Source organism: Macaca fascicularis, chromosome 13 (assembly GCF_037993035.2).
Source record: "Macaca fascicularis isolate 582-1 chromosome 13, T2T-MFA8v1.1".
Taxonomy (NCBI): Eukaryota; Metazoa; Chordata; class Mammalia; order Primates; family Cercopithecidae; genus Macaca; species Macaca fascicularis.
In genome coordinates, this window is record NC_088387.1 from 95,661,390 (window position 1) to 95,686,181 (window position 24,792).

At 53.6% G+C, this 24,792-nt stretch overlaps 1 protein-coding gene and 1 long non-coding RNA gene across 6 annotated transcripts; one reads left to right on the forward strand and one right to left on the reverse strand.

Moving 5' to 3' along the window:
- Window positions 1–840: 840 nt before the first annotated feature.
- On the reverse strand, window positions 841–20,954 carry CIMIP2C (ciliary microtubule inner protein 2C). 5 transcript variants are annotated; one of them, XM_005576345.5, is made up of 4 exons: window positions 20,828–20,954; window positions 7,063–7,336; window positions 5,623–5,735; window positions 841–3,959 (listed from the first exon to the last, which is right to left on the reverse strand). In XM_005576345.5, the coding sequence occupies exons 1-4, from the start codon at window positions 20,899–20,901 to the stop codon at window positions 3,815–3,817; spliced, it is 606 nt and encodes a 201-aa protein (XP_005576402.1). In that variant the 5' UTR covers window positions 20,902–20,954; the 3' UTR covers window positions 841–3,814. The 5 variants fall into 5 exon arrangements, with proteins under 5 accessions (XP_005576402.1, XP_073868245.1, XP_045225547.1 ...); XM_074012144.1 differs by having other exon boundaries at window positions 7,063–7,530; XM_045369612.3 differs by having other exon boundaries at window positions 20,406–20,912.
- Window positions 20,072–23,321, forward strand: LOC141408360 (uncharacterized). The gene is made up of 2 exons (XR_012422571.1): window positions 20,072–20,165; window positions 22,059–23,321. It is a non-coding gene; the product is annotated as an uncharacterized lncRNA (long non-coding RNA).
- The last annotated feature ends 1,471 nt before the right edge of the window (window positions 23,322–24,792 follow it).

Genomic DNA, 24,792 nt, shown 5'->3' on the forward strand with positions numbered 1-24,792 from the left:
GCACTGTTGAGGGAGTCACCACCACCTCCCTGCCTGCCTGGGCCCCCTGTAGTGCAGAGCCCCTGTGTGTACTGGTTGGCGGGGCAGGTGGGGGACACTCTTGTTCTCTCACTGCTGGGCTGGTGCTGGAGGCCCCAGGAGTGAGTGGCAGCCAGTAGGGTCCAAAGCTTTGGTGCACGTAACCTAATCTCTGTGGGGTCACTGGGGTCAGGGGACCTGGGAGACAAGTGTTGAGCATGTGGCAGAGCCCCTGGTATGTGGCGTTCCCCTCCACCCCGTGCCCTACCTCACTGCCTGACACCGGGTTCCACTCAGCCACCTTCTGTGCTCCCTGGCCAGGTCCTGAGTGAGTCAGATCTGGACAATGACAACATGCTGTCCTTCTCAGAGTTTGAACATGCGATGGCCAAGTCTCCGGATTTCATGAAGTAAGGCATTCTGGAGGGGGCGGGACTGCCCAGAAGAGTGGGTGGGGGGGGGCATGAAGGGCCCCCCGATCTCTCCTCACCCCATGGGACATCTCAGTCTTCCCAAGGAGGCTGAGTTTCCAGAATACTTTGCAGATTCTTTCAGAATCAGCAAAACTGGAGCTTCTGAGAAATTAAGTAACCCTGGGGTATTAAAAGGCAGAGGAGAGGATTGGATCCCAGGCTTTGAGAATGACATCACAGCTCCAACCTCAGAGCATTCCCTGTGCCAGCCGACACACCTCTGTGCTTCTCCTGAGGCCCACTGGACTCCTGATGACCCCACTGCCTCCAGCAGCCAACTGGGAGTTGGCGGTTTCAGGGGGGATCAGAAGATGCTGGTGGTGGAGCTCATAGAAGAAAAGAAACAATGAGAGAAGCATCCAATTCTATTTCTTAGAGCAAGAGGGGCCCAAAGGGTCTTCTGAGGCCCAAACGTCCTTGAGAAGATTGGCCATCTCCAGATCTCCCTGGCCATGTTGAAGTCTTTTTGGGGTGCTGCCGCTTTTGGGAGATGCATGCCCCCTGGAGGCAGTGCGCGCCATGGAGGACGAGCCGGGTGGAGCTGGCGTCTCCTGCTCCTGGGTCCGACTCTGCCCCTGGTCTCAGAGGCACGCTGATTTCACGTGTGCCCACTCAAGGTGCTTTTACAGATGAAGGGAAACAGAACTAAAAGCTAGACTCAGCCAGCACCAGGGCAGGATCCCGGGGCTGCCAGGTCCCTCTGTGCCAATGTCTCTGCCTCCCATCAGCCTTCCACGCTCACTCGGTGCTGTGCACCAGCTGTCTCTGCTTTGTCAGACACAAGACCATGCATGGCCTCCCTGCAGTGGTCAAGTTTATACCTCCTCGGTCTTGAGTGACCTTCAGTGACTCCTAAGTAACACCTCTCAGCTCTGACTCCAAATCCCCAGAGACAGGATCCGAGTGGCCATGGTCAGGGGTCCTCCCCTCTTCTGACTGCCTGGATGAGGAGGGGGCTCCTCATTCCAACAGGCCTGCTAGGGCCTGTGGCCTGGGTGGCCCCTCTCTAAAAGGATGCACACTTGGGACCACCCCGGCCAAAGGTAACTCCTCTTGTTCTGTCACAGCCCAGCACGTAATGAAGCTGGCACCCTGACTGCTTGGAGTTTCGCTTTGAATCTCTTCCATTTCTTTCCACTGATGCGAGCACCACAAGGTTCCTTCTGGTGCCCTGCCTTTGCCTTGTGGTGATGCTGAAAGAAGCTTAGAGAAGGTTTGGGGTCGCTTTGGGACAGCTGCAAAGTGGCTGTCGCCCAGAGAAAGGGACATGAGATGCAGGCCAGGGAGCCTCCAGGACTACTGTGAACCCAGGAGTCAGAGGGCCCCTTGGACCTGCGGGCTCACGTGGCTCACGGGACTCTTTCTTTCAGCTCCTTTCGGATTCACTTCTGGGGATGCTGATGTAGCTGCAAATACCTGACGTGGCAGCCTCGAGGGAGACCACTGGCATCGAACCCCCTCCAGCAGTGGAGGGAGCTGGTCTGAAGTATGACTTTGGCCTGGGCCCACCCTCCCCTCTAGAATATTGTTTATTAGATAAAAGAAAAGAAAAACCTGTTCCTGAGCCCACCAGATCATCACTTTTTAAATGCAGGATCATACACGGTACTTTTTATTAAGAGCTGCCCATTCCAGGGCTTCCGTGTGCCAGCGTCATCAAGCAGGCTGGGGTGGCAATCTTTTTGAGGGAATAGTTCAAATCTCAACCCGTGTCATAGCAGGGGACCAAGCCAAATGGGATGAAGGTCCCTAGCAAGATAGAGGTCCTTCCCTCCCTTCATCAAAACCCCCGACCCCCAGCACCTCGCACTGCAGAGCTGCACGGAGACGTGCACATAGCAGCCACTCCAGCCGGCGCCCGGCTCCCCACTCCCCTTCTGAGGGAGAAGGCATCTTGGCCCTGATTGTGGGACCAGCAATCAGTTTATTTGCTTTGCTATTCAGCCAAGCCCTGGAATGAATTTGGCCACCACAGAGAGCCTTTGGGGTCCAGCCTCTCAGGGACTTGGAGACACAGAAGCCCCCCACTGGGTTTTTCTTATTTACATTATCCTGGGGGAGGTGTCTAATCTAATCGCTGGCTACAGAGGAGGGGCTGCTCCAGCCCCAGGTGTACTTGAACCTGGCTGTGTTCCCCTTGCCATTAGGTCCTGACTCACCTGTTCAAGGACAATAAGGGCCTTGTCGTTTAATGGAGTGCCCTTGATCAAATCCAAGAGGTGCTGGAATGTTGGAGAAGGTCCCCACCTTGGTCTGAGGTCCCCATCCCTGATCCTGTCCCTGAGGGGCTCTCACCCCCATCCTGCCCCTGCCCCAGCAGGCAGGAGCCTCCTGGGAGGTAGGAAGCAGCAGCCTGGTGGGAGCGGATCCTCCAGACCTCAAAGACCACCCCAGGCATGTGGCCTCAGCATCCGTGCCCAGCATCCACTTCTGGCCTGGGGCCCCGAAACATAGGAATTCCTGGAAGAGTGGCCTGGTCCTAGGTCATTCCCTCCCATCCTCTTCTAGAAACAGCTTCAGGGGTAGATGCCGCATCCACCCGTCCAAGCCAACCTCGGCAGAATTCAGAGGGTGCCTGCTGCGCACAGCTTCTCCTCCCAGGCCCCACCCTCCACAGGCTCCTTCAGGATCCCAAGGTTTATGTCTTCCCTGCCCCTCAGTCTCCACATGGACCACAAGCAGGCTGTGTCATGGAAAAACCAGGACTTGGGAGTCAGAAAGACCTGAGTTCAAATTCTGGCTGTGTTACTCCCCAACTGTGTAAGCTGGGGCAACTTTCTCACCCTCACCCTCTCTACGCCTCAGTGTCTTTATCAGTAAAGTGGGGATAATAACACTTCTTCCCTCACAAGTGATCGTGTGAACCAAACGATGCCAAGTCAGGGCTCCGATGAAAATTCCTTTCCAATCATACCCAGTACGATTATTCTGGGGCCACTTCCCCTTCATTCTTAGACCGGGGTAACTGGACTTCCTTGCTTATACCAGTAGAATCAGGTGGGAGGTCTCTGTACTTGAGTGGCCTGCCACTAAGGCTAGGGAACCCTACATTCCTCAGTTCAACTTGCTCCATCTTGGGGAGAAGGTAGCTGGACCTGTCAGGTAGCCGGACACCACTTTTCCTCGGCTTCAGTCCCTGGGACAGAGCTTTCCGCAGGCCCGTAGGACACAATGCTGTGTGACTTTCAGGGGGCATTTCCTGCTGTGGCCGAGTGTCCCTGGGATCCAGAGGAGAGGTGGGTAGGATGGTCACGGCTAAAGGTTTTATTCCAGGGAAGCCGGGCTGGCCTCCGCCCAGGATCCCAGGCATCAGGAACCTGGTCTCATGCTCTGAACTCAAAGTAGCAGTCTCTCCTCTTCCGCTCTTGCGGGGAGACCCTCTTCCCTGACGGAAAGGTCTGGTAGGTCTTCAGGCTCTCGGGGGCTACTCTCAAAAGGTGCCACTTCTTCTTCGGGCACAGAGGAGGCCTAGGGGTGAGGATGGGACTGATGTTATGCAGTGTGCCAGGGAAAGAGGGTGATGCATGCCCACCCACAGCCCCATGTGCCAACTTTCAGCTGGCCTGCTGGCTACTCGTCAGCTTAACACCTGATAGGTCCCCCTGGACTTGGGGTGGGAATAACCTGTATTTACATAGTGGCACAGTGGTGAAGAGTGAGGGCACAGATGTCAGACAGACCTGGGATGGACTCTGGTCCCAACTCCTGCTAGAAGTGTGCATATTTAAGAACGGCTCAGTGGTGGTATGCCCCTCTTAGCGTTGACTTGAGGAATAAATGCAGTAACGCATGTAAAGCTCTGGACAAGGAGTAATCACACAGCAAATGTTCTAAGAAATGATGATGGTGCTGATGGAGGGGATTCCAGGAGGGAGGGGCTTGCCCCAGGCCCGTCACTGACCCTCTTCTCCCAACCACCTGGTTGGCCGTTTGCATTCAGTGTGAGACTGTCAGCAGCAGTGCAAGTGGCCAGGCAACTTGAAGAAGGAACACAGTTGAGGTGTCCCGCTCTCCCCATGGTGATGGGGGTGGGGGCGGATCCTGGCCAGAGCTGTCTCAAGAGGATACCTGTCCATAGGAGAGTCCCACTCTACTCCAGGGACGGACTGGCTCAGAGCCATCCCAAGATTGGAGAGAGCCCCCTGAGTCCTAGAGGTGGTGATGGGAGATGCTGCTTCCTTTCCAAGCTCTGCCTCCAACCATCCAGGCCATGCAGCACAAGTCCCCCAGGTGATAAATGAACCTCGGGTTCCCTTTTTTTGTAAAATGATCCTATCTTGCAGAAAGGAACTTCTGGATGCAGTGAAGCCTGTTTCTATAAAAACCATTAAACTTATGAAAACAGATGCTGCTTTATCAGTAAGGATGATGGTGAATCTCAGGACTCTGAGGCAAGCAGGGGGTGGTCGGTATGGAGCTAAATCCCAAGCTCTATCCACTGACCTTGCAGGCCAGGTACCACCCACCACCCTATCCCACCCCAGGACACCTCGTGTGAGTTAGTGATACCCCTGCCTGCGCTTCAGGAAGGAGAGAGCACAGAAACCACAGTACCCAGGTCATCTTTCAGGGCAGAGTGGGCCTTCCCTGGAGAAAGGAGCTCTCCTAGATAAAAGCAGTGAGGGGCAGGAGGCAAGGAACTTTCCTATTTTGTTAGATGGACAGAAAGTCCTTAGGAGCACATTTTCCAAATGTGGACGGGGCTGGGGGAAGATTCCTGCTCGGTGTAGTGCCCTCTGTATCCACCAGAGGGCAGCAGCTCCTTACTGCTCTCTGCATGGGCGCCCGCGTTAGGACTAGTGTAGCTGCCAGGCTGCCTTTGCAGGCAGGGCATCAGTCCGCAGATTCAGGCCCACTGAGCTTACGGAGTTTCTCCCAAATTCCCAGTGCATCTGGCCAGGAAAGCACTCTTCGTGATTCACCCATTCAGGCTACCAGCATCCCCCCTGAGGCTGCCAATGCCCTGACCCCCTTGCTCCGCAACCATCACTCTGTGCACTCCACATTTTAGGGCAAGATCCTCAACTCATTTCTCAGTCTGTGCGCTGTGCATGCCTGGCCGAGAGCAGGTGCCCCATGGGTGCGTTTGTTGACTGCGTGGATGAAGGGAGGGCAGGGACTCACAACTCACAGGACAGTGGGGAGGGGGTAGTGTTCTGGCTCCCTCACGGGCAGCACAAAGTAGGGGACTCGAGGCACCGTGCCCGTCTTGTCTTGATAGTACTTCCGATGCTGCTGGACTGTCTATGGTTCAATCAAGGAAGAGATGACAGGTTGTTAGTCCGCAGGACTGACCCCAGGCACCTGCAGTCCATGCCTTGCTGCACCTGGGCAGGGTTGGGGGCCACCTCTCCTAATGCCCCTGGAGGAGTCCCGGAGTTGCTGGGGTCCCAACTCAATTGCCAACCAGCTGGTTGTCCTCACTGAGCCTCAACTTCTCATCTGCCTAATGGGAATAATGACACCGACCAGACCAGCTTTGCTACAGAGTGTAAATGAAACAAGGGACCAGCTCGGACCAAGTACAAAAACTCAGCCCTGCAGGCATACGCACACCTGCTGTGCACACAGGCACCATGTCTGCCTGGCCTGTGTTTGCTCCCTTCTCTCCTTCCCCCCTGTATGGGGCATGTTCTGTTGAGCGCCAAGATGGAGGGAAAGGCTTTGGCAGACCCCCCGAGATGGTTGCATATGCATCAGAGGCTGGTGGCATTGACCTCCTCCTCTCCCGAGGAAGTTGCCTTACTCATACAAGTTCTCTGCCCTGGGGCCAGGACATACCTTGTCCTTGCAATCAGGCTAGACAAGGAGGCTTGCGAGAGAAGGTGATGGAGAGAGTAAGGTTTTGGGAACACAGGAGAGAATGAACCTGTATCCCTGCCAAGGGCATAAGGGCCAGCTCAGGCCCATGCACCTGTGGTCTCTGGGAATGTGTCTGAACCACATCCAGGGAGGCTTTACCAGCCCAAACAGCAGGACAAGAACAACAGGGGTATGGGTAGGTCCCCATCCTCGGGCTTACTCCCTGCAGGGCAGTCTCTTCCAGCCTGGGGCTGAGGGTGACTCAGAGCATGCCCCCAGGGGGGCTGCAGGGTAGGGAGGGGTTGAACAGGCTCTCGGATGCGAGTGGATAAAACACCGTGGGGCTGGACCTGGGGCAGGGGGCTCTAGTGGGGCCTTTGTTCGTGTTATTCATCTGGTGGGTGGATCTTAGACCTTTTACTCACCTCGAAAATATATGGCATTCCACAGATCCAAGAGACTCCAGGGGGAAGTAAGGGCAGGGAGCATCCCTAGAGACCCCTAGCTGCACTGGCAGTGGGGGTGAGCAGGAATTGGAGATCCAGAAGCCCCAGGATGTGGGGAGAGATCAGGGGGGCAAAGTCCTAAGCCTCCCCACTCCCTTTAGCCAAACCCTCCATGCTCCCTGCTGGCTCAGGGGCTCTGAGAAAGGAAATGAAGACACTGTGGCAGGTACGAGGTCTCCCCCAGTCTCTGGCCATCACTTTCTTCCCGTGGTGGGGGCAGGTGGGCAGGAGGGGAGGCCACAGGGCAGCCCCGCACAGCTTACCTGGTAGAAGTTCGTGAGCTCCGTGGATCGGTGGCTGTCCAGGTTGAAGCGAGTGTAGCTGGGCTTGTGCAGCCAGCGGTCCCGGGTGCTCGCGCGCTCCATCAGCAGGAGGTTGGGGTTGGTGGAGAAGATGGTGGGGAAGTGGCCGCCTTGGCTGAAAGGAGTGTGGCTCTTCTCCATGGCTGTGTTGCGGTGGTCCTGGAAGTACTTGAGGGTGGTGGTGCCGTAGGGAGCGCCGAAGGAGAAGGCCACAGTGGGGACGTGGCCTTGGTACCTGCCGATCGCGGAGGAGGTAGTGGAGCCACAGATCAATGAAGGGCCCCAGGTCTGTTCCAAGAGAGGCCCTTAAAAGTGGAGGGTGCGGTGGCTCATGCCTGTAATCCCAGCATGTTGGGAAGCTGAGGCAGGAAGAACACTTGAGCCCAGGAGTTCTGAGACCAGCCTGGGCAACACAGTGAGACTCTGTCTCTATATAAAAACATAATAATAATTAAGAAAAAAAAAAAAGAAGAAGAAGAAGGGTAGAGTCAGGAGAGCCTGGTAGCCATCTTTGGCCCTGAGAGGCTTCCCAAGGTGCACTGACCTGCTCAGGTCTTTGGGGAAGGCCAAGTCCAAGGGACTCTGGGCCTCTCCCTCCCCACAGAGGTCTTTCCTAGATGCTCCTCTCTCCAGACCAGGAGCTTACGCAGGGGCCAGAACACCAGAAACACCCTGGTCAATGCTGTAGGCAAATCACTGCCCCTCCAGGGGCCCGCATTTACTTAGGCGATGGCCTGAAGATGCAATGGCCTCCTCTGGCTCCCCCATTCTGCGGTTATCTCATGAAAGGGTAGGGGGAGTATGAGAAGTGAGTGGGGGCCCAGTGAGTGAAAGGCGATGGGTGGGAGATGTGGTGTAGCAAGGCCTAGGCTCAGCATGCTGCAGCCTTGCTCCCGGCACAGCAGCCTCCCAACGCGCTCCTCAGGCAGCCTGGAGACCTGACCAAGGTGCTGGAGCTCTGAGCGCCTACAAGGAGTCTTCCACCCTCTGCGACCGAGGAGGTTCCATGAGAGGGACAGGAGATGGGCGAGCGGAGGCCTTGGTGACACAGGCACTCTAGAGATCCTTGGTCAAATGAGACTCGCTCCAAGAGCTAAAGACTTATTTTGACAAAACAAGGGAGAGTCAGCAACACCCAGAGAGTACGGGCGCCACACTCGCGGCCAATGCGGAAGCTTGTCGAGCAGCACGGCCCCGTGCCCCCCTGCACGCCTCACTCTCCGGGGTCTGACTTCTGCTCCATGAGGCCCTTGAAATCGCTCTTCCCAAGGCCGCCTGTGCTCTTGCTGCTGCAGGTCGGTGGACACGCTCTGTCTTGCTGGGCCTTCCAGTAACACAGGGCATGGCCCACCTCTCCCTTCCTGAAACACTGCTCTTGGTTTGGATGACACCTTTGCTCTTTTCTGTTGCTTTCACCGATATCTCTGACCACACCTTCATGAGCCTTCTCCTCTGCCCGCCTCTTAAGCACTGGTGAACCTCCGGGGTCTGTCTTGGGTGATGGCAGCCATGCCATGGCCATAGCCACCTCCTGTGTGCAGATGACCCCAGTCCACAGCTCCAACCTGGGAGTTCTCTCCAAGCCTTAGGCTGCTATGTACAATTGCACACCAGACATCTCCCTTGGATGTCTCCCAGGCTTGATCTCCCACCCCCACCTTCCCTGACAGTCTGGTCCCATCTCTGTGAAAAGTAACCCCTAGCCATCTAAGTCAGAAACTGACACATCCACCTCACCCACATCTAGTCAGTCACCAAGTCCGGTAGCTCCATCCAAGCCTACTGAGCCCAGCTGTGTGCCCTTGTACCTGGACTGTGGTCGTAACAACCTCACTGTTCTAACTGCACCAGACCCCTGCCCCTGCAATCCCTTCTGCACCAAACTGAACTTCAGTTCAGAGTCAGATCCTTGGCATGGCATTCGAGGCCATCTGTGATCTGACCCTGGCCCAGCTCTCCAACCTCATCAGCTCCCCTACACCCCAGTCCTGCAGAATCACTGCAGCCGTCTAGATATAACTCCATCCCCCGACTCTCGCCTCTTCTGGGGTCTTTCCCTGTGCCTTGGGCCTCGGTCTCACCAACAGAATGGGCGCTGCCTGGAATTAGATAGCAACGCACGGTTTCCTTCTTTTTGTCTTCAGGAAAAAGGCAAGGAAGTGAAGCCGAGTGACTGCTGACAGGCCTGCCCACTGTAGGGAAGGTCACACAAAGTGAGTCCTTCCCTGGTTCCTGGTCCCACTGCCCTCAACAGCTGTGCCTTCCTGGGGTCTCACAGCATCCAGCATTGGCTGGGCCAGAGCCGCGATGAGGCTGCAGAGGGGAGAAGCTCCACCCCAGCTGCACAGGCCCCCCTCCAGCCTCACTACTCACATCCCTGGATGCCACAGAGGCACTGCCCTTGACACCGTGACCCTGGCGGTCTTGACTCTTCTCCACCCACCTCAGTGCCCTTCCTCCTCGGCCCCCTGAGTTCCCCAAGGAGGCCAGGTCTCCTCCAGAACTGGGAAGACGGAGGAATTGGTGGGTGCCTTGCTGTCTCTCCAGTGAGGCTGGGTGGTCACCTTGGCCACTCCAGGAGACACAGTCCTCCTCCCAGCCTGGGTACCACTCCTGGGTCTGGAGCTCCTGCTCTGGCTTCACCCAAGGCCTCACTGTCCCATCTGTCTCTCCCTATCTCTCTCAGCCTCTGCCCTTCTTCCATCATCTTTAATGTCCCCCTCCCTCTTGGCCTCTTCCCCTCTGCCTGTAAGCGGGCTTGAGCCGTGGTTCCTAGGTTGTAGATTTCTGCAGTGAGGGCTGGTGCCCGTTTATAGGCAGAGGGGAAGCAACCAAGAGAGGAGACGTTAAAGATGGTGAAGAGGAAGGCGGGATTGCAGATTCCCTCCTTCTGGAGCTCGCTAAGGAATACGCTGCACCTTCTGCCTGATTTCTCAACTCACACCCTTTCCTTGACCTCCCTCAGTCTGCCTTCAGACCCACCACTGAAACGTGAACCTCTACATCTAAATTAAGGTCATGTTAGATCCTGCTGTTGCCAAATCCAATGTCCTTGGCTCACACTGTCCCGCTGCAACATTGGCACCGATGAAGAAACTTCTTTGGGAAAAAACCTAACCTGAGACATGCAAGCAAGTTCCTGAGAGTACTTTGTGCTGTAGATGAAGCTGAATCAAGATATAGATTCGATAAATTAAGACGTCAAAGACAGGCGATGGGGAGATGCAGTCTCCTGTATCCTGAGGGCTCCTCCCACGTGGAGGGGAGGTTCCTCCCACACCAGAACCATCTCCCAGCCCCACATGCTCTTCGGCACTGGAGGTGGAGGAACACCTGGGTGGTGAGTCACTGGGAAACACTGGGCAGCCTGTGACCCGCCCCTCCCCTCCCTCCTCCTCCTTCTCAGAAGCAAGGAAGCCTGCTCCGCCCCTCTGAGCCTTAGGTTTTAGATGGACAGGCACTGCCCGTGGGGAGGAGGCTGGGCTCAGCGCAGTCCCGCCTGTTTCATTCTAAGGCTGTGTTCACCCCATTCTCTAACAGCCACGTTCCTCTTTCATCTTCTTTCTCAAGTGGTTCGGAACTTAGGGAATGGAAGAGATGCTGGTCACCAGGTGCTGCCAACCCCAGCAAAAAGATGAAGCGATAGAATGAAAGGCAAAGGAGGATACCCACAGCATTCCGCAGGGAAAAGAACGCAACCCAAGAATACCACACCAGCCAGGCGGTCACGGGGGTACAAAGTCACCCTTTCCTAGCACGAAAGGGCTCAGCGACCAAAGCACTCACAAGCTCTTCTTGAAAGTCATGTTCAGTGACAAAATCCTGCCAACCAAGAGATGATTCAAAAGAAAAAGAAAAAAACCAACTCGGTAATGTAGAACCTCTGTTAGAGTGAGTGGTGGTGAGCTTCAAATCTATTTAAGTGCAGAACCAGGAATAGCAACTAGGTGAATGCTGGTTACAGAACGGAATGTAAATGTTATAAAACCTGTCAAAGTAAAACTAATTTAAGCAACCAAAATTAGGGGGTGGGTGGAGGGGAGATGGGGGTGCACTTACTAAGAATCTCTTTAAATCGGAGTCAACCCATGGCATCTAAAATTGAAACACGTCGTTAGAAAAAAGTACAACATAATGGCTGTAGCCCTTTGATGGTTTTTATCCTCTCTCTGTCTCCTATAGAGGGATCTTTTTGTACTAATATCTCTTGTGATGAATTAACACTTATCTCAAATCCGCCTATTCTTCCATTTTGCTGCAGTTTCTTTCTCTTCAGTTAAGTTCTATTAAGATTCGATTTCATGCATTTCATTTTAAAATAGCAAATATGGTACGATTATATTTTTATAAAGTTGCTTTTGTCTGTTTTTATATCCATCCATCCATCCATCCATTCACTCCTCCATCTAGTCCTTTATCTGAATATACACATAAGGTCTACGGCCATACCACACTGACCGTGCCTGATCTCATCTGAATATACACGTAAAGAGAAACTCTGAATAAAATTCACCAAATGTTAACCCTGGATAATTCAGGGTGTTTGGATTTGGGGTGATTTGTTGCTTTCTTCTTTGTACACACATCATTTTTTAAAAACAGAGTCAAATGGCATGAAACATTAATTTATCAGGAACCTGCTGTGTGCTGGCAACACAGTAAGTGCTGGGAACACAAAGACCCATAGTGCCCAGCCTGCCTTCCCCGAGCCCAGTCCTTCCCCAACCCCAGTCCTTACTCGGTGTTTATTGACTCATGAGGTGCATGTGTCAGGGGCCGTGCTGAGCTGGCCTGGGTACAACCAGCTCCAACCCAAGTGGGACCGCGGTCAAGGCTCTAGTGCTATCAACCACAAGGAGGGAAGGCCATTCCCAGGGTGGGTACTGGAGGAGTTTCCACTGGGGTGAGGCTTTGAGGAGAGCCCTGGGGCAGGGGGAGCCCCTGAGTCTGGCTCCTTTCCCAGGCGATGGTGTTGCTCCACGGTCCTCTTCTCTTTTCAGGGACCCATTCCTTCTGGGAGATCTCGTCTATGTTAGACTTCCAGTGTGTCCCGTGTGTCAATGACAGCTAGATCTGGGTCTCCAGCCTCTACCATTCTGGCAATCGATCCACGTGTCTGGCTGCCCACACAAGGCCGGGCCACCACGCCACAGACCCAGCACCACTGAAACTGCTCTTCCTCCAGTATACCCCTGCCCCCTCCAACCTCCACCTAAGCCAGAAACTCGATGGCCCTGTGTCCTCTCTTCTCCATCACCCTCCACATCTGACCTCTCTCTAAGTCCTGCTTAGGCCTCTCCTTAGCCACTGGCCTGCGGCCCTCGTCCGTCCCACTGCTACGAGCCTCCCTCATTGCTTGCCTGGACATCTCCAGTCTCCTCCCTGGTCTCCTAGACCAAGCATCACCCCCTCCAGCCTGCTGTCCACACAACACCAGATCCATTCTTCCTCTCCTCCATCACTTCCCTGTAGGTGCCCTGGGCCCCAGCAGCCTTACTTCCAGTCTCCGGGGCCCCACGTACTCTTCAGGCCTCTGGGCCTTTGCACGGAGTTCCTCTACCGGGGATGCATTTTCCCTCTTGCCCACCTGGGGATCTGCCACCCACTGCAAAGGATCCGTGCCCCCTGCTGCCTCTCCTGACTGCATACCCTGTACCTAGCACTTGCCTCGCTGGGAGGACTGTCATCCTTAAGTCCACACTCAGACCCGAATGAACTTGTCTCTTCTGCTAATCCATGCTCTCCTTTATCCTTGGCACCTGGCACATGACAAGTGCTCAACAAATGTTCACTGGAGGAGGCAGAATTCCAGAAACTCTGGGGGCACCATGCCCTGGAGTCCTGATTTAAGAGGAGTGTGGCTCTGATCAGCAGAGCACATGTTGGCATGAAGCATCCCGCCCACAGGGGTGTTGGGCTCCTCTGAAGAAAGGAGCCATAGAAAAACGATGTGTTCTCGTGATTCTTCTCTTCGCCCCCAAGCTCTCTGCCATACTCCTCCTCTGCTCCCTGCTTCTCCACCTTCTCTGAATGCCAAGATATTTGCATCCCAATAGAATAGAAGCCCTCTCCTCCGCAATCCTCCTGAGTTCTGCCTGGATTCTGTTCAGGGCTTGCTGCTCAGACAGGTGTGTGTGTGTGCACACACACTTGCATACATGTGCAGGTTCACATTCTTTAGCACTCAGTGGGCACATCTTGGCAAGCTAGGTCTGTGTCCCTTGTATGCACCTGCATTTGTGTTCTTTTGAGCATGCCCTGAGCTCCACAGTGGAGCCTTCTGCCATCCTGTTTGTGTTGATCTGTGGCAGGCCAAGGTAAGGAGGAACAGAGAGGAATGGCAAGTGTTATAACAGGGCATCGAGTGGTCCCAATGGCAGCATCTGCTGTATTGGTGCCACCACACCTCCCCTTCAACCCCTTCCTCTGCCCCCATCCACCACCCTGTCCCTCCATCCATCTGTACACCACATAAGCCAGGAGACTGTGCCAAGCCGGGCCCCTGCGCAATGGTCACATGTGGATTCTAAGTCCCACTGTGGGTTACTGTGTGAAAAGGAGCAGTCCCTTCCCTGCCTCTTAATAGAACTGCTTGGCCCCACAGTCAACATTAAAACTAATTACCACGAGCCATCGGGGATCCCACGATCAGCCTTATTAACTGATTAACCAGCAACTATTTGGCATGTCCCCATTCCACAATGCATCCTGTCCTCCACAACACCTCCTACTGAGGACGGTTCTGATCAGATCCTTCCCCAGGAGCAAAATCCTTCAAGGGCTCCCCATTGCCTGTGACACCAAGCACAAGCAGGGCCAGGGGTCAGTCCCTGCATGCCAGGGCCTCTGTGAGAGGTCTTTCCAGTCGCATCATCCTCTGTCAGATCCCAGCTTTCCCACTCCAGCCGAGGAGGCCATTTGCTGCTTTGAAAGAACACCCTTCTGGCACCTCCACACCATCTTTTTTCTCAAGCCACATCCTTCATCCAGAAGGCTCTGCTCTCCTCGTTTCCCACATTGTGATCTTACCCATCCTTCGAAGTCCATCTTGAATGCCCTCTTTCCCATGGAGCCTCCATGACCCAGTCCATAGACCCTGCCTGTCTGCTCCGTGGAGCTGTCTTTGCCCTTTCCGCGTCTCCTATGTCTCAGTTCATAATGTTTTTCTTTCTTTTTTTTTGAGACTGAGTCTCACTCTGTCACCCAGGCTGGATGCAGTGGCACGATCCTCACTGCAACCTCCATCTCCCGGGTTCAAGCAATTCTCCTGCCTCAGCCTCCCAAGTAGCCTGGATTACAGGTGCCCACCACCATGCCCAGCTAATTTTTGTATTTTTAGTAGAGATGGGATTTCGCCATGTTGGCCAGGCTAGTCTTGAACTCCTGACCTCAGGTAATCCACCCTGCCGTGGCCACCCAAAGTTCTGGGATTATAGGCGTGAGCCACCACACTTGGCTTCAGTTCACATTTTTTCATATCACAATAATCTGAGCCACTGGAATATTCTTTCTGTATGAATTATAGGCTCTCTGGGGAGGGAGGGTTCTGTTGTACTCATACTGGCATGCTTGGCATTCCCTGCACCCAGTGGATGCTCTGTAAATATCTGTTGAATGGAATTGACAAACGGTGGCACATTTTAAATGGTTGGTCTTTCTTCTGGAGAGAAGGGGGATCCCTGTTGCAAAGCCCAAGTCTCCAGGAGTCCCTGATCACCTGTTCTTAGGGGGTTCCCCAGTTCCTCAAGGTTGAGAGGCACCAGTTACCTATGAAATGTCCTTGAACAGCTCAGAGTTGAATTCCAGGAAAGAGACAGGGGCTGGCCTTGGGGCAGAGGTCCTGGGAAGGGAGTGGGGAATGACGTGGTTTATGAATCCTCCAGAAGAGAAGATACTGCAGCAAAGAAAGGCAGGTGAGTGGCCAGAGGCCCCCTAAGTGTGTGAGGCCCTCTGAGACCAGGCTGCCTCCTGGGGGGATAGAGAGGGAAGCTCCCTGTGGGGACAGGGCCCAGAGGGAGAAGAATTGAGGGGCTGTAGAATTTACTTTCTGCTTCTGTGTTTTGGGCTTGAATCTGGGACAATGATCTGTTCTCTCAGTTGGAGATGAGAACTGAACAATGAAAATAGCACCTGCTGTGCCTTCAGTCAGACCTCTCAGCCTGGGGGCGGGGGTGTGCCAAGGAGAATGGCACAGGCTCCACACAAGGAGGCCCCTTCTTTCAAATGCTTGAAAACAGGACCACACCTGCCAGTTTGTCAACAGTGGTCTGCATTGCAAGGGGCCATAGAAATTCTCAGACGAGTGTTCTTGTCCCTGGTTACATCTTAGAATTGCCTGGGAGGATTAAAAACTCCTGCAGCCCTAGCCCAGCCCAACCAATGACATCAGAATCTCCAGATGGGGCCTGAGCACAGGTCATAGTTAAAGCTTCCCAGGAGATTCTAATACTAACGAATGGGCAAAAGGGGTCCCCTACCTCTCCCTGGGCAGATGGCCTTTGTTTCATACCCCAAGATGCACTGGCCTGTTTGGAGGGCTGCACCTCTGGTGCCAGGGCCTGGATTGAAGTGGAAGGGGTTTTGGAAATGCAAATGCTTTGGGAACCCTCCCTTCCCAAGCCTGGCCTGACCTCTCTCCCTGAAGGGTAAGGCCCCAGGCCCCAGGAAGCTGGCAGGGTGTATTACTCTGTTCCCACACTGCTATAAAGAACTGCCTAAAACTGGGTAATTTATAAAGAAAAGAGGTTTGATGGACTAATAATAGTTCCGCAGGGCTGGGGAAGCCTCAGGAAACTTACAGTCATGGCAGAAAGGGAAGCAAACATGTCCTTGTTCACATGGTGGCAGGAGAGAGAAATGGGTGCCCAACAAATGGGGAGCCCTTATAAAACCATCCAATCTTGTGAGAAAATAACTCTCATGAGAACAAGATGGGGGAACTCCTCCCATGATTCAATTATCTCCACCTGGTCCCTCCTGTGATGTAGTGATTATGGAAACTACAATTCAAGATGAGATTTGGGTGGGGACACAGCCAAACCGTATCACAGGGGCATGCAGTAGTGGGCTGCAGGCAGTCGTGGGCTGCAGGCAGTGCCTACTGGCTTCAAGGGAATCAACTTCTAAATTTTCAGGAATTTGTTAAGTCTGTTAATAAACAAGCCAGTATTAAATATCAAATTATATTAAATTACAATTAAATATGTTCTATTAGGCCAGGCATGGTGGCTCCTATAATCCCAGCACTTTGGGAGGCTGAGGCAGGCAAGTGGCTTGAGCCCAAGAGTTCGAGACCAGCCTGGGCAGCCCTGTCTCTACAAAAAATACAAAAATTAGCCAGGCATGGTGGTGCACACCTGTGGTCCCAGCTACTCAGGAGGCTGAGGTGGGAGGATCACTTGAGCCCAGAAAGTTAAGGCTATAGTGAGCTGTGATCGTGCCACTGCACTCAAGCCTGGGTGACAGAGTAAGGCTCTGTCTCAGAGGGAAGAAAAACACACTAAAACCAAATGAGATAAATAGTCAAAACTCCTCACTTCCTAATTATTTTACCACGTTACTATCACCTGTGTTTGAGGTTGTCATGTCCACCGTATCTGTGGGGTGGAAATATTATATAATGCTGCACAGCTGTGCATTCATCCCTCCCCAACTCTGCAATTAAGGACACTATGTTGATAGTTTGAAATCAGCTTTGGTGAGAGTATTTATACCACAGATATGGATGAATGTTACAAATCAAAGCAGTTTTGCTCCAGAGAACTGGTTGTTAAACATTTGCCAGCACACCACTGTGTGTGTTTGCTGTACAGGGATTCTAGGGATGGGGACACAACCACCTTTGTGAGACCACTCTCCTGACAATTGAGTGGAACACACTGATTTTAAGATCACAGGCCCCTGAGGTCTCCAAGGTCCAGCTCAGTGACAGGTGCGGGCACAACTGCCACCCCAGGCAGACAGAGAGAGGGGCTGGGAGGCAAATCCTCCTTCCCTCACTCTTGGTGACAGCCACTGGGCAGGAGCTGTGGGCATGGGGCACAGGGGCAGTCTGGGCATGAATGAATGCATGGTGCAGGCCAGGGGTCTGCACTGAGAGCCGGGTGAGGCGTGGCCGGAAACAGAGAATGAGGAGTGGATGCCACCCAGATCCTGCAAGCAGGAAGCTTGGATCCTCACTGACGCCAATCTCATCCCTTCAAACCCCTTCAAATCTCAGGGACTCTGACCCGAGAGCTCCTGCCCACTGCGGGAATAGCACCCAGGCCAGGCGCAGGCAGGCACTGCCTGTGGCAAAGTGCCTAGGAGCTGTGTCCCCAGGAACGGCAAGGGACCAAATGGAGCACCCTGGCCGGCGAGGCTGAAGACCAGCTTTGTTATTGTCTCGTGTTTCCCGGGGTTCCTGGAACCAGGTCTTGAACACAGTAGAGATCTAACGAATGATAACAGCTAACAATGACCAAGTGCCAGGCTTTAGGCATGTTAACTAACTGAAACCTCTTCAAGCTGCACACCATGATCATCCCCATTGAACAGACAAGGTAGGTGAGGCAGAGAGGTAAATAACCTGCCCAGGGTAAGGAAGTGATGGAGCCAGGATTTGTACCAGGCAGGCTGGGTCCAGAGTCCATCTCTTACTGTCGACCCCATTCCCTCCCTGCTAAATGAGGGAGGCAGGTGAAATGCCACATGAGGGTTGGGGAGATATTGGGGTGAGTTGGGGTGTTGAAGTCACAAAGACGAGGCTCAGCAACTTGCTGAATGACTTGGGCAAGCTGCTCATTCCTTATCTGAGTTATTGTGATGATTTTTAAAAAGAAGAAGAAGTGAGCTGAGATTGTGCCTCTGCACTCCAGCCTGGGCGACAGAGCGAGACTCTGTCTCAAAAAAAGAAAGAGAGAAAGAAAGAAAGAAGGAAGGGAGGGAGGGAGGGAGGGAGGGAGGGAGGAAGGAAGGAAGGAAGGAAGGAAGGAAGGAAGGAAGGAAGGAAGGAAGGAAGGAAGGAAGGAAGGAAGGATGGAAGGAAGGAAGAAAGGCCAGGTATGGTGGCTCATGCCTATAATCCCAGTCCTTTGGGAGGCCAAGGCGGGTGGATCATCTGAGGTCAGGAGTTTGAGACCAGCCTGGCCAATATGGCAAAACTCCATCTGTACTGAAATACAAAAATTAGCTGGGCATAGTGGTGTGTGCCTGTAATCCCAGCTACTCGGGAGGCTGAGGCAGGGAGAATTGCTTGAACCCAGGAGGCAGAGGTTGCCGTGAGCCAAGATTGCGCCACTGCACTCAAGCCTGGGCAACAGAGCAAGACTCCATTTAAAAAAAAAAAAAAGAAGAAGTAAAAGAAGAAGGAGAAGGAGAAGGAGAAGAAGAAGAAAATGTAAAGGGCCCAGCACAGTGCCTGGCACGTAGTTGGAGCTCAGACTTAGGAGATCACGGTGTTATTACAGGCGTTAGGGACCTGGCTCCAGCCCAGCACTTCCATCACCAGCGTGGGGCTCAGGCAAGTCCCCCCAGACCTCAGTGACCACATCTGGAACAGGAGGGGACGGGGCTACATGATCTCTGAGGTCCACACCAGCATGAATATTCTCTGCCTTTACAAATAAAGCAGGTAAGAGGGGGGTGATCTGAGTGTAAGAAGAGACTGGCTGCGCTTTAAAATCCTGTAATTAGTGTTTGAACAGACACACAAAAATAGTAATTTTCCAAGTGTGGTCAGGAATCTTGGGTTCTTTCATTAACTTGACAGAATTGCCAATGAGGTAGCATTTGGAAACACAAAACTACTCAATTCATTCCTCACTGATGGGAATCTTTAAGGGGAACACATCCCTTCCAGAAAGATCCAGATGAGAAATCAGCAGATACGGGCTCAGCTGCTCAAACTAGCCCAGTCCAGGCTTGAAACCTCATGCATGATCCTCTTATCGCCATTTCTAAATCAATCACAGGACAGGGCACTCAAGGGAACTGCCGAGAAGTGGCAGGAATAGGAAAGCACCCCGGGGACTGCTTCTGAAACCTGCAGCTCCCACCCCTTCCAAACAGAGAGGGGGAACTCCGGGGCAGGGTTTGCAGGAGCACTGGGCCTTGCCCCTCAGATGGGAAATGTCCAGGAGTCAGATAACTGAAAAGTTTCCAACTGGAGACTGTGGGAGGCTTAAGAAAAAAAGTCAATGTATAAAATCAAATCTTATGATAAACACCCAGAATGTGGTGTCAACACCACCATCCAAGGTGGCAAAAATGGATTTGAACTAAACCTTATGTGTTTACACCACACTAGGGCAGCCCCCCACTTGTTTGTCTTTGTCTTCCCAGCCTCCTAACATAACACCTGGTGTGTCCCAAGCACTGATCCACATGAATGCCTTAAATAAAGGAAAACAGGCAAATCCTAAGTCACCTGGCTTGGTTTCAGGAAACTACCATGATCTGGTATATCAGCTTTGTCTGATGGGAACCCGGGTGGACATCTGAGCCTCTACACATCCTGCAGGCAGCAAGCTCTCTCCAGGGCCCAGAAAAAGGTCACATCCACAAATGGGCTGGGTTAAAACTACAGCACCAGCCCCTGGTTGCTACTTTCTCATGCAGTGTCCAGAAATGATTTGAATGTCACAGCACCTCAGTGTCCAGCTTATTCTGCTTCAAAACAATCCCAACTTCATACCAAATACACTTTTCTTCATTTTGCCATCTGTTCCGTTTGCAGGGGAGAGCATGTGGGCTTTTTCACCTGTTTGGAGACCCTGCCTGTAGAACCCTCAAGACATTCATTTCGTTCATTCGTTCACTCTTTTTTTCAGACAAGGGATCTTAGGATCATTCATTCATTCTATATAGATTTGCTGATATTGTACAGGTTGCCTCTCAGAATCCAGTGCCTGTTCTCAGCACCCATGCTGACTGGTAGGAGGGATAAAGACAGCCTTACACCCTGGGAGAGGCGGTCCGGAGTAGAAACATCAGACACTGTGGGAGAAAGAGCCAAAGAACAGGAGGGAACAGCCAGACTTGCATGTTAGATGTTTGGAGTCTGAAAATATCCAGAGAAAAGAAAGGTAGGTGTAACCTAGCATTTGAAAGTGCTAAACAGCAAGCCAGCACTCAGGGCAAGTGGCCAGGAAGCTTTCCAAGAAAAACTTCTGGGAGGATAAAGGGAGATCGGTGAAAGGACCGACCGCAAAGTCGGGCGGGTACTGCATGCATGACCCATTAACTACCGCTCTTGCGGCCTCGCCAGGCTCTTCGAACCCGCACCCACCCGATATCCTTCCCTCCTTCAACCAACAAGTACTGACCTTGCCCGAACGCTGGGAGCTGGCCCTGTGCCCGGGGCAGAGGGGCCTGCTTTTTCTTGCATTCTTTCTAAGCCTGCAGGCTGCCCGCCTGGGGCGTCTCCAAGCACTAAACCCCACGTGACTCCATCTCCTCCCTCTTCCCCGGCTGGGTCCACGGGAGGTCCCTTACCCCCTGCTGGCTGTGCCCCACTTGCCAGGGAGCGCCTTCCTACGAAGGGGAATCTGGGGACACCCCCGCCCGTGCCCGCCCACTTCCTACTCTGAAACCACAAATCCCCGGGAATGCCCCCCGCCCCGTCGGGTGGAAAATCGGCTCCTCGGGGTTCCTTCAACCCCAGAATCGGGGGCAGAGGGCTGAGTTTCGACCACCGACGAGGGCGCTAGCGGAAGGGGGAGGGGAGGAGGCGCACCCGCGGCCTTACCCGGGCATGAGGCCAGGGGGCACGTAGGCGGCATTGAACTCGGTCAGTAGGGTGCCCGCGCTGCGGGAGGCCATGGTGGGTGCGCGAGTGCAGCGAGCCTGGCGCTCCGCTCCGCCCCACGGTAAACAGCGGCGGGTCACCCGGCAACGGCCACGGCCACGGCCACGGCGGCCCTCCTGGCAACGCCAGCTGGCCCCGCTGTCCTCGCGTTCCGGGACACTGCGCCCTTCTGGCGGCCCTCTCCCGGAGCAGCCCCACAGGGCGCGCACAGAAGGCGCCTCCCATTTCCGCGAGCTCTGCTGGGTGACCCCTGTCACTCTCCCCTACGCATCGGGCTCTCTGCCTTGCTGCGTGCGGGATGTGCAGAGGCTCGGATGCGGGACAGAGGCAGAAAATCGCTGTAGAGGCCTCGCGGGATCCGTCTTGCGGTGACCCGGCTTGGAACGCGACCCTACCACAAAGGACAGGCCAGGTCCTGACTTTGGAGGCCACGCGCAAAGCAGCTGCCCCACCGTGGCTCAGGCCCAGAAACCTGAGTAGCCGAAGGGTCCCCAGGAGCTATGTCTCTTCAAGGCTTCCCCTGCACCCCAGCTCTATGGGGGTTCCAGGAAGGGGCTTTGCAGTGGGCCGTGCTGGGCGTGGTTGCCTAGGACGCTGTGCATAATTATGTGTGTGTATGTGTGTGTGTGTACACGCGTGCGTGCGTGCGTGTGTGCGCGCGGGTTGCGAAGAGGGGCATTTTTCATGTTTCTCCTTAATCTCTAGCTAGTGGCTACCTTCTCACCTCATCATACCCTCAAACTACTCCATAAAAGGAGTTTTGTTGGTAAGGGGCAAAAAGAAAATCATAGAACGTCTGGGTGTGTGATTTACATCTGTCCCCAATGCTGCCGTTCATTTTGGGGATGGCATCTGCAGGGGTGGCGCTTGCCCCAGAGAGCAGGCCTCCTGAAGGCCCACCCCCTTGTGTAATCCTGCCTCCCTCCCTCCCTGGGACTGCTTCACCCGGGTTTCTCTAGGGACCCTCACACCAGCCTTGGTGCCTAGGGCAGGGCCAGGGCCTTTGGGTTTTTCATAAGGCGTGAGGGTATGGGGACAGCTTCCATGGTGCCAGGCTCTTGGTGACTCGGGTGGTGACCCTGCCACCCCAGCTCCCTCTGCAGCAGTCCTGGTGTCATGAAGAAGCCTGGCAGTTCCCCCTTCATCTCCGGATCTTGCTTCTTCCCTTTAGATGCCAGATGGAGAGCAGTGTTCCCTTCACACTTCAGTTCTGTAAATGGCAGTGGATGAAGACCACAGGCGCTACTAGGTTCACAGGATGCTGCCACCAGGATTCTCCAAAGACTCCCCCTGGCAAATGCCAGTGAAATGGAGGGGAGCCACATGGTTCCCAGAGGCTCAAGAAGCAGAAACACTGAGGCCTGCTGGGAAAGGGAAAGCTGTAGACAAAGGAATGGCTGCAAACAAACTGGGTGGAAGGAAACTCCATCTATCCTTCAGAATGTAGTCATGTCTGTATTTTTCTCTATTCTCATTGGGGAACATGTTCTACAATAAGGAAAACATGAGTCAAACCCCCAGCCCTGGTGAGGTTGACCACCTACTCCCTCCCCCATTCAGGGCTGCCCAACCAGTCCTGCTGGTAAATCCACCACCCTGCCTTCCACCTGCCTGTGTTCTAGTCCATCTGTCTCGTCTGATTGGGATCTTGTGCCATCCATATCATATTCATCCCTGAATCTCAGCACCTGGCTCTGGAAAGAATTCAGTAAACGTTCGTTACATAAATTATATACTCAGTTACCAAAATGGGTAACAGAAGAATAGACACTAAAAAGTGGGATCTGGTCAGGCACGGTGACTCACACCCATAATCCCAGCACTTTGGAAGGCCAAGGCAGGTCAGCAGTTCGAGACCAGCCTGGCCAACATGGTGAAACCCCGTCTCTACTAAATATACAAACATTAGCTGGGTGTGGTAGCACATGCCTGTAGTCCCACCTATTTGGGAGGCTGAGACAGAAGAAGTGCTTGAACCCGGGAGGCAGAGGTTGCAGTGAGCCTAGATCACTCCACTGCACTCCAGCCTGGGTGACAGAGTGAGACTCTGTCTCAAAAAAAAAAAAAAAAAAGGGGGGGGATCTGTCTTAGGTTTCAGAAGGGTCAGCTGACTCCATTGAGAGCTGGTGAGTGAAATTGCCACCATTTTATGGATGTGGAAAGTGAGATTCAGCAGAGATCAATGCCTTGGCTAGGGCAGGTTCATGGGCTTTTACTTAAAGATGCACAGGGTCTGTAAGAGGCCTCATGAAATTCACCCCCTTCAGGGGAGGACCTCCAGAGAACCAAGGAAGGAGATATTTTCTGTTATTGTTGTTTTACCTTGTAGCCACCAAGCCTTAAAAACACAGATCACCTGATGACCTCATGGATGGAAAATGCTAGTGAGTTTAGGTGGTTTTTTTTTAAGACATTAAACTTATCCAGGTTTTGACAATTTAGCATTCACTTGTATTCAATAAACATAATACTCTAAGACATTTTTAAATTCGCTATGATTAGATAAATGTGAGAAAGGTAAGCAAGAATTGGTTAGGAAAAAGGGCAAAGGAAAAAAAACGTAAGTAGAAAAAAAAATAGGGCACAGTAGCAAGGAAATATCTAGAAGGAGGAAAGAAGGCTCTTGGGACATACTGTAGGTTATTTGAAATGTAGAATTCAAAGGAAGTAACCTCTTGCTACCATGCTGTGAAAAATTAGTATTTCTCTTTTAAACCTTTAGACTCTGTTTCAGGTAGATCCCTGAGCTTACTCTTTTCTCCTTTCAACAGTTATTGGGCATTCTACGGTGCACAGGATACCAAGTGGGGCTCTGGGGTAGAGGGATGCTGTGCTCCAGGGTCCTCCTGAGGTCAGTAGGGGAAGAGGCAAGGGAAGCAGCCCCAGGACTCAGTAAGATGAGAGGAGGCAGGAGCAGCACAGAGGAGGACCCCGACCCAACCGGGGTGCAGGTACAGAGGCACCTCCAGAAGGAGGCGCTCGAGCTGAGTCCAGGATGGGGTGGAGGGCATTCCACCAAGAACGAATGGCAAGAGCAAGGGTGCAGATGACCCAGCACAGCCTCCGGCATCAGGGATTCTGGCCCCCAGGGTCCCTTTCTTTGGTGCATGCTGCTGGAAGACAGGAGGGGGCAGTTCTCCTTTGGTCCTTAGAAATTTCACTGTAGATACCCCTTCTCCTGCCCCTAGCAGCTTATAAGAGCAGAAGGCCATTCAATTCTGCTCCTCTGGCTGGAAAGCAAACATCAGCCTGGCTTACCTTCGCTAGCCTGCCTGACCCCCAGCCTTGGGGTGGGGCTAGGTTAGTGCCCTGGATCCTTAAACATGGCCCCTCGTAGCACATAAGCCTCTGCTGTCTCCACAACCAGGCATCTCCATCATGCGTGGCCTGGTCCTGAGCTTCCCCTCAGGCAGCAGCCCCAGCCTCTCTGCTTCCTGAGATTCAGAAACAGTGATCCCAGGGCAGGGCTCAGGGCCCAGCCTCTTGGGGGCACAGTCTCCAGCAGGGAAGAGGCGGGCATAGGTGGACAAACACATTTCCTTCTTCTTGTAGTGTGCCCCTGTGGGTGGGAGTGCCCCCTGCCCCACACCCACCCCACCCATGCGCATGCCCATTCCTCTGTGCCCACTGCTGGTGGCAGGGCTTGCTTAGTAGGGAAGCAGCAGAGCCCTGCAGAGGGGTGGGCAGAGCCTCCCTTCCAGGAGCTAGGAGAAGACACCTGAGGCTGGACAGAGCTTTATCTGGGAGCTGGCGGCTGCTAAATAATGAATTCCAACTCTGCCGCACTCCCAGGCTGCACACTGGGTGCACACACACACACGCACACACACACTGATACACACACGCTGGGCTGACAACTTGGAGGGGCGGGGGCTGGGAGGCTCTGTGAGTCGCTGCAGGAGCAG